The 10,000-nt window shown below is 38.7% G+C and overlaps 1 protein-coding gene across 2 annotated transcripts in view; it reads left to right on the top strand.

Annotated features, from left to right (window-relative positions):
- The window catches only part of LOC138038514 (secretory carrier-associated membrane protein 1-like), a 22,206-nt gene that overhangs the window by 1,735 nt on the left and 10,471 nt on the right, over window positions 1–10,000 (top strand). For both annotated transcript variants that reach the window (XM_068884397.1, XM_068884396.1), the window contains exons 4-6: window positions 904–942; window positions 1,966–2,032; window positions 3,057–3,188. In XM_068884397.1, coding sequence (XP_068740498.1) covers window positions 904–942; window positions 1,966–2,032; window positions 3,057–3,188 — 238 coding nt within the window. The remainder of the gene's footprint in view (window positions 1–903; window positions 943–1,965; window positions 2,033–3,056; window positions 3,189–10,000) is intronic.

The raw sequence follows: 10,000 nt of genomic DNA on the forward strand, positions 1-10,000 counted from the left end.
CCTAAATTATGGAATGGTCTTGATGGAGGAGTGAAAACTTCTTTGTTTTCTGTATTTAAAAAGAAATTAAAGCGTCTTGATGAACACTTGATGAAGATGATGATGATGATGATGAACTTTATTTAAGTGTCAAGTGTATTTAGCGCTTAGGCACTAATTGGGAAGACTACAGAAATCAAGTCAACACATGTCAAACAATAACTTGCAGATTTTACTCTGTCTAGTATGCCAGACAATGTGTTACTCATTAATGTGGGTTATTTCAGGGGTTTTGGTAATTTTCAGGTACCGGTAATAGAGCGGTTTTCAATTGAGTGTTGAAAGTAATTAGCAAATTGCTTTGGTTTTGCATTCAGTGATTGGGTCAAAGTTCTCGCGCCATTTTTTTCAGAAGTGAAACCAAAACCAGTTGTGGCTCGCGTGTGCACATTTTCCTGCGCTTTTTGTCGGCTATGTGTAATTACTTCGAGTTTTGATTGGTTTACTGGATTGTCACCGACCTTTTTGATTGGCCAAAGTAATTACTTTGGTATTGGTTTTACAACAGTCGATTGAAACCCACTCTAACGGTTTATATGTATCCATTTGGAGTTACAAAATGGGTTGAATAAGTAAAACTGGTGATCAGTAATGAGAACTGATAATAATTTACATTGGAGTCATTTAATGGCTCTCTGAAACTCATGAATGACATAACAGAGAAAAAAAACCTGAACTATAACCTAAGCCTAATATGAGCTACCGAAACAAAGAAAGAGTTTTACAGGTTTAATTATAACTCAAATTTATAATTACATTGTAAACCCCATTCAACAGCCTTGTTGCAAAGTGATGTTGTGCGTGCAACTGAACACGCAGCAACATCTTGTCCTCTGTAAATGTTGTTTCTTTTTCACATTCTAGGTTGAGGAAGAGCAAGATAACTTGAGAAGACGGCAGGAGGTTTGTGTACAACAAAATTGAGCATGTTTGTCTGCCCTGTTATGGATTGTATGTAGTAATGTGTGGATGAATGTTGATTACCGGTAGAACTGTTCAAAATTTGAGCCAACAGCTCAAAACATTGGAGAATCACATTTGTGACTGGAGAACAAAACAATAGATGATACCCTGATAAGAGCGTTGATAAGAAAAGTTAGAAGCTACAGGTCATAGCAGACCTTGAAAATATCAGTCTGGAATAGGTACAAGATTACAGTTAACACCCGCATATAAGAACATTTTTTTCAGGTTTAAGGCTGATCGTGTTCTTATTTGAGGGGTGCTTAGTGAGAAATCAGCCTGAAAGTCTTCTTAAAATTGGTTTGAGAAATACTTCAAATTATGTATTACTAGAGGTTTACGGTAATTAACATACAATGCTGTTTTGTAATACAAATGTAGATGTTATAGTTTGTAATGGTCCTGAACACCATAGTACTTTGCTATAATTTTAAAATAAGGAAAGGAACTTCATTCAAGTGTCTAATCTTCTAGCGCCGCAGAGCACTAATCGGGGACACTGCAAATTGAAATTAACAAGTTAATGCAAATCAAATCAAATTTTGTTTTTTGAGGAGAGGGGAAACCGGAGTACCTGGAGAAAACCTCGGTGCAAAGTTGAGAACCAACAAACTCAACGCACATATGACGCCGAGTCTGGGAATCGAACCCAGGCCACGTTGGTGGGAGGCGAGTGCTCTCACCACTGCGCCATCCCTTTACTCCGTTACTGTACTGTATTGTTTCCTTATCCTAATACTCTTTCCCTTTGTATTAAGAACATGTTTTATTTATCAGGCTGCATTTGTTCTTATTTATATGGTGCTTTATTGGCAAAATTTCAGCCTGATGTTGTTAATCCACTTGTTCTTATATGCGGGTGTTTACTGTACTCCTTTCTGAGCCTGAAGAAATGAATTTAAACTTATTATTAATTTTTTCTAAATTTTATGGTGTCTGGACAAATTTATTTTTGTATGACAGGATTTAGAACGCAAAGCTGCAGAATTACAGAGAAAAGAGCAAGAATTGCAACGGATGCAGTTTGGAGGTATAGTGTCCCAAGTATTTCGGAGTCCTTTAATTAAGGAAATTCACCTTTTGAGTCATCAAGCTGAAGCTAACATTACTTAAGGTGATTTAACCTTTGTAACAATCATTTTTGTGGTAGTGCACTATAAGTGCACTACACACTATGTCACCGTATATGCCAGTAAAAAAAAAAAAAAAAAACGGGGAGAAGAATATTTGGTAAATTGTGGTAACTTGTCTTGTTATGATTAAACTTTATCAAGAGCTTTCAGCCTTCTTTGGTAAGTGGTGCATACCTCTTTCTTACCAAGTTCAAGGGTTGTGCTGTAAATTATGGCCTGTTTTTTTCAGTTTTTCAAAGTAAAGAAACATAAGTCTGTTTTTTTCTTGCATTTTTTTCTGCTACCGCTAGTGCATTTCTTTAAATTAAATAAGCCCTCTTGCCCCCCTCCCCCATTCCCCCTCCCTATTAAGGTAAAGAGGTAAAGTCCGCTACGAGCCTAGAAGGCCCACCAGGCCGGCACTTATCTTCGGTTTCTGTAGCATGAAGCGACTAGGAGTATTTCTACTCCCCCCTGGATGGGGTGCTAGTCCATCGCAGGGTTACCCCCAGCATTAAATTCGCCGGCACCCATTTATACACCTGGGTGGAGAGAGGCACCGTGAGAGTAAAGTGTCTTGCCCAAGAACACAACACAATGTACCCGGCCAGGACCTGAACCCGGACCACTCGATCCGCGCCTGTTTTTTTCTTGCGTTTTTTCTGCTACCAGTAGTGCATTTCTCTAAATTAAATAAGCCCTCTTGCCCTTCTTCCCCATCCCATCTTCCTATTAAGCCCACCCTAAAACATGCTTAAAATAAATAAGCCCCCCAGTGGGCTTAATAGAGAATTTACACGTATGGTATTTGTGGAACCATGAAGTCAATGGGGCTGTACATTCTCTAGAAATTTAATGGATCCCACTAATTTGGCCACTTTTAAAACACATTTTATGACTTAAATCTAATGATCCTTTTAAATTATCATTCTGTCATTGCAGGTTATAGAGAAAACAATTTTCCACCATTGTGTGCAAGGTGTCCTTGCAAACCATGTTTTTTTCATGACATCAGTATCGACATTCCCATCGATTATCAAAAGACGTGCAAAGCCCTTTTCTTCAGGTGGCAAGGTGAGCTTAAAACCTTTGTGTACTTGTACTACAGCATACAAATATAGTGATGTACAGGAGATGGGAGGCATTAACCGTGCCTATGTAATGTACATGTAGACTTTAAAGCTCAAGGGTCATCTCTGACTTTTGAGCCATGTGTTGGTTCGAACTGCACTGTCACCCATAACAAGTGTGCGGCTAGGGAGCGTTTACATGATGTGACCTCACCTGACCTGATGTACTAAACGCCGTTACTCGCAGTCAGGGACTGAATTGCTAAGGGCGTGCGTGGCTTGACCAGGTCAGACCGAAGGAGCTGTGCTGCCAGCTACATGTACATAGGCACTCAGCCCCTGAACACGACCCATGTACATTGTATGACCTCGGAGCACAGCACCATAGCCAGATGGAATAGGCAGGGAGTCGATTTTGCTGAGGGAGGAAAACCGGATTACCCAGAGAAAAACCCTCGGAATCAGGTTGAAATAGACTGAAACTCAGCCCACATACGATCTTAGGGCCGAGAGTTGAACCTGGGTCGCAGAGGTGGAAGGCATGGTTGATAACCACTAAACCAAGGCTGTTGCCTAACAGGAGCCCGGTAGCCTGGGGCTCCCAAAGAATAGCTGTGGGTGCCTAAATTTTTCACAGCAACACCTTTCATTTCATATGTTGGGCTCCTAAGTTCTCTGTGTTTAGCTCTGAGGGCCCCTTTAAAATTTTCTTAGGCAGCAGCCTTGCTAAACCACGGTTCACACATTTTCATTATTTTGTAAACGCATTGCTTTTGATGCAAAGTTGCCTTCCATGTTCACAATACCAATGGAGACGTTTACCAAAACTGAGTTGAATTGAAAATGCTTTCCATTTGTTGTGGCAGAACAGGGAAAGAATACAAATTTGACTATGGTTTATATTTGGGCAAAAACTTTGTCTTGCTCATTAAGATTTACCATGGTAAAATCACATGTAGAACGTTTCATCTCCAATGCACTTCACAGATAGTAATACAATGTAGATTGTGTGATTTATTTTCATGCCACATTCCATAACGCATTGTGTGTGGGACTGAAATCAGCACCTCTTTAACTCTTGAAAAACCATCAGTTTAGTTTTTTAAAAAAAAATTTGGCCGCTCCCCATAGTGGCTTTTCAGGGCCAATGAAACACAACAAAACGACGGAACAGAGTAGCAACAACAACTGTTAAGAATCCCAACTGGCTGGAGGAAAACCAGTTGGCTATTTACAAGTGCAGCTGGGAAGTTGAACCAGGGACTACCAGGATCAAATTTGTAATGAATGATCGACTCGTAATTTTCTTTAAAAATAAACTTTAATCTAGAATACTCAACCGTACACGTTTTCTTGACTTTTCGACTCGACTTCTCTCGACTATTGACTTGAATCAGTAATGACTCGGTTTCGACTTAACAACAACAACAACCCGACCTCGTGTGTCAAAATAAACTAACGTTTTTCATATCACGTGCTCGCATGGAAGTGAGACGATTTCAACAAAATTCAACGAGTGGTCAGAGCGGGTCTTGAACCCGGGATCTCCAGATCTCAAGGCAAGCGCCGTAACCACTGGGTCACACCTAAATGCTGAACGCAATCCCTTTCGATCCTGTTTGAACTTGCTGAATCTGTTTCAATTTGGAACTGGGTTATTGTAAACACTGCCCCCACTCGTCCATTTGTACCAACACCAGTTTTGATTGCTTATCAAAAGCTAAAGTTTCTGGCGGTAACAATTCTGAGTCTTGATTACCGTTACAGATTACATGCACAAATTGCTGTTTCATGCATACTTGATAAAGACAAAACGAGTACAACCATGTTATGTTTCAAGGAATGCCCTCTTCCTCTTAAAATTCCAGTGCCAATTTGAAAGTACGTTAAAATTCTCACTGAAGAATATCATCTTTTAAAATTAAACTTCAAATAAAATTAAGTTTTTCTATCTATGAAGTCTTAATGTCATTTCAAAGTGTTCATGTAATAAAAATAATCTTTGGTTAGAAAGAGGGTGCAAAGCCCGAAAAGATCGGTTTTGGTCATACTGTCGAGGAAGGAAGCGGGGCCTCTCGCTCGAGTTTTATGAAGCTGAACTGGCCTATACGACGTTAAAATGACCTCTGAACTAGATGAATTCAGGAAGATTAAATTGCTGAAGGATGCAAGGAAGGAGATATCCCTGGCAATAGAACCTAATGATGACTGCGAACAAGAAATTGAATGATTTGGAAACCTCGTGTTTCTTCCTGAAAAGTATGATGCATTGATGACAAGTATTCACAATTTAAAGAAACACACCAAGCTCTCAGGTGAGCGTATCGATGGCATGATTGCGGATGTCAATCATGCAAGAAATGACATTTATGACAACCAGCTCCATCTTGATGCGAGCGAACAATATGGCCGACGTGACACCCTCGAGATTCAAGGAATTCCAGCTATTGCTGACGATAACCGTACTCATTTAATAATTGAGATGGCGAGGTTGGTTGATGTAGGCTTACAGTCGAAAGATATCTCAGTTGCACATTGACTTCCGGCAAGGAATGGACAATCCAAGATTATTGTTAAATTTACTCAATGAGCTACGTGGGACGAAGTCTTCAAGAACAGCAAGAAACTTAAGTCGGCGATCTGTCCGAGCTTAACCGGAGACGTCATCTGTTAACCACAATGCCGAGATTCATATTAATGAAAGTTTGACTCTGTATAGGAAGTGTATTTTAGTAGAATCTTAGAATTCAAGAGAAATCGACAGTACAAATATCTTTGGACTAGCAACGGTAAGATCATGCTTTGCAAGTCTGACACCTCGCTCCCCAGTGTTTTGTTTCTTTCGAGGACTTCGATGACTTCTTAGATCGCATATCATGAACTCTTAAAGTGCCCCGAGCCCCAAACTATTTTTTTCACTAAAATGAATCTGTGCACTTGTTCTAAACGCATTGCGGCCATTTTAAACTTTTTCTAACACATCCTGCCCTTTTATAGGCTTCAAAACTTGGGAAAAACCAAGCATCTATTGTTCACGACAGAGTCAGGAGGGGAGTGGGTCTATTCGCGCTTTGACGTCACAAACTACTTTGCATGTAGTAATTTGCATGTAATAATTGCATGCATAATTAATTTGCATGTAATAATTTGTATTCTTGTGGCGTGTTTTTGGACTTTTCCAAGGCATTTGATACCGTGAACCACACAATTTTACTTAAAACAAGACGATCTAGGATCGTAAGTCGGGCTGTGGCCACACGTGTGCTGCTAGGGATCATGAGCGTTGAGTAGTAGTTCTAAAAAAAGATGTGTAATACATGGAAAGATGTGCATGTCTCAAAGAAAGATCACGAAATTTGTAATCACACTGGCAAAAACAACATGCATTTCGTCATGAAAACATTGCTGACTTGATGTCCGATCTCACCCATAGATCACTTGCTTGTAAAGCGCATTTGAATATGCTAATAGAAATGCGCTATATAAATTCATTACCATTACTACAATCAACTTCACCAATATCAAGACTCTTGGGTAAATCTGCACTTGTGAGCTCGGGTGACGATAGAATTTGTTTCCTTGGTCAGCAATGCAACATAACGTTTGGGATTTCCAATAACTACAAGACTTTGCTGTTGCGTAACACATTGCATAAAGTCCTAGAGCACAGCATTGTTTACAAGTGCAGTTGCATTGTTCTCTAACACTGTTCACTGCAGTTATTTCATATGTACTAATATGCAGCCCTCTGAGTTCAGAGTTATATAACGCCTGAGTTCATAATTGTCACCAAGTGCGTGTATAGCCTGGAAATACTGTACTAAGTCCTGAATGGATGGTACTTCTAATAGTACACATGTACCTTGGGGATGGCTTCTACCACATTCATCTCTTGCATGAGAATCAAAAATCTATAACTCCCATTATCAGTATGATAGATACTAACACCAATACATCCTATTGTCAGAATAAATGAAGAATAATTTTGTGACAAGAGCGATTCAAATGCACTGTCTATAGGTATACTGTACTGATATCCCTCAATTATTGAATCACTGTTATGTAGATTACCTGTGTCGCTTTCACTATAATTAAGCTGGTAATTGTTCTCAGACATAGCAATCAATATTATTCATCGGAGGCCCAGGATTTGTTTCTATGTCATTACATACATTTATTTCAGCACAGCATCGTCTATGATCACCATGCATTCTTGTACAAACTCATTGGTCCACAGCATGTGTACAACACTTGATATTTCTTCAGATTTACGCGTTTTCGTGTTCCAGTGTATTTTCCAAAGCAAGTAAACGTACTGTTTGACGAAATCTTCGTCGAATGGAAGCTGGCTTTTTCCTCACTTTTTCAAACGAACGGAGACTGGTAATTATTCGCCTTCTTTTCATTTGACTACTCAGCCTGCAACTGATGTAACCATGAAGTTCTGACGGCAAAGGAGTGATCTTAAGAATCTTTTTCCACACAAAGACCCTCCGTTTTCTGCTTTTCTGCGACAGACGTTTCAGCTTCTTCACAGGAATCCTACTAGGTTCGCGATCACGACACATGGCATTCACGTACAACACGGTTATGATTCCAATAAACAAATTTAGCATAACGAGATCTCAATTTCTCTCTATATTTTATTTTCACTACGTCATCATGTTGATGATGTACAAATGGCAACATTGCCTCCCCTAATACATCACATTTTCCCAGGACATTCAACATTGCTCGTGTTGGTAACGCAATCGTATACAACACGCGAACGTACATGATTACACAGAAAACTAATGCAGTACAAAGAGAAATTGATAGAACTGATAATCCACTTGATACATTGTACAAAATATATGAAATAATGATCATGACAGTCATAAAATTAAAGAATTTACTTGCATCTTCGCTTCGGTAAGTGACGGCTTTCTTGTTGTTGTTGTTGTCCTCCGTGCCATTATGTTGATTATCAAATATCAGAAATATCAGCGTCAAAATTTCGAGTAAAGTTCCTTAATGTACTTCTGTCATTGCTAGTCATAGTTTGCACATATTTTGTACTCAATGACTGCTCAACTGATCTCTTTAGAACTTGTAAGAGCTTGATAGCAACATTTGAGATATTTGCCAAGCAAGAGTTCGCGGAACAACGACTTTCGAAATGGACGCTCATTTTCGTGTTTTGATGTGGGTCTACCACGAACAGTCTGTAAGTGGTTTGAGCGTATTGGACCTAACACCGTAACTCGCTTCTGCCATATCTGTAATCATTAATGTATACCTACCATCGCAGAGAATCACTTCTAAGGTTATCGAAGAGAAATGAAAATGAAGCGAAATGAACATTGAGCCTTCACTACATATCTGCGGTATTGCCCATTGCACGTGACGGACATTTGCGAAGAAATACACTGGTAAACCTAGAGTCGGTCGCCCGACTAAAAATGGAACGGTACGGGATACGGGGCGTGTCCCTCCAATTTTTTGCAAACTATCTTGCAAATAGACAGCAATATGTACAGATGGGGAATACCGTTTCATCAGAGCAAACAATGACATGCGGAATTCCACAAGGGAGTTCCCTAGGTCCAGTATTATTTTTAATCTACATAAACGATTTACCAAACTGCTCCAGTGCTTTAACATTTAGAATATTTGCAGACGATACAAACGTCTTTGCCTCAGCACGCGACCTGAAAACTCTCGAGAAAATAGTTAATTCTGAACTTAAAAAAATTAAAATATGGTGTGATGTAAATAGATTGTCAATTAATTTCTCTAAAACAAACTTCATGATAATCAAATCGCCAAAGAAAAAAGATGACCAAGTAAATATCAATATTGAAAGTGCAGACGGTACGATAAATGTGCTACAAAGGAAGCAAAAAATAAAGTATTTAGGTGTTTTACTTGATGAAACTATGTCTTTTAATCATCATATTTCATACATCTGTACAAGAATTGCACGAAACAATGGTATTATGTCTAAGCTGAGACATTATCTTACTCTTCCGCAAATGAAACAAATGTACTATAGCTTAATATACCCATATATTTCCTACGCAATATTAGCATGGGGAAGCGCATATAAAACACACATTGATAAGATACAAACTAAACAAAATCATTCTGCTAGGCTTATTTTCTTTGCCACCACTTATGGCGAGCACACAGAAAGTGCACTTCCCCTGCTAAATTTATTAGATGTTCTGACGGTACATAATGTTTATCGATTTCACATTTTAAAATTCACGTACTCTTGGCATAAAGGCCTCCTCCCAAAGCTGTTTTCAAATTATTTTCGATATGCTAGTAATGTTCACAACTACAATACCAGGTATGCATCGAAACAAAACCTTTACGTAAAAAAAGTGCGAACTAACACGGGAAAACAAACAGTCGGATATGCTGCATGTATTGTCTGGGACACAATTCCCTCAAACGTTAAAGAACTAAATGTATACCAATTCTCAAAACAACTGAAACCTCATTTACTGTCAGAACAACATAGTTAAATATAACTTAAGCATATACTCTTTCTTTCTTATTGTATTCTACCTTTAAAATTGCTTCTTCGAAGATTCTATCTCAATTCTTCACAACTTTAAAAATCTGGAGAACTGGCTAGAAAATCTTAGGATTCCTTCAGCTCTAGGCTTTTAAGTATTACAAAAATATTATCTTTTCTCTATTTATGCATATGTATGTAATTAAGTACAAAGCGAATAAAGGTGTTGTTGTTGTTGTTGTTGTTGATGCAGGTTCACAAAGAGTTAATGTGAATGTAAAGCAGTTTGTGATGTCAAATCAGGAATAGAC

Source organism: Montipora capricornis, chromosome 2 (assembly GCF_036669925.1).
Source record: "Montipora capricornis isolate CH-2021 chromosome 2, ASM3666992v2, whole genome shotgun sequence".
NCBI lineage: Eukaryota > Metazoa > Cnidaria > Anthozoa > Scleractinia > Acroporidae > Montipora > Montipora capricornis.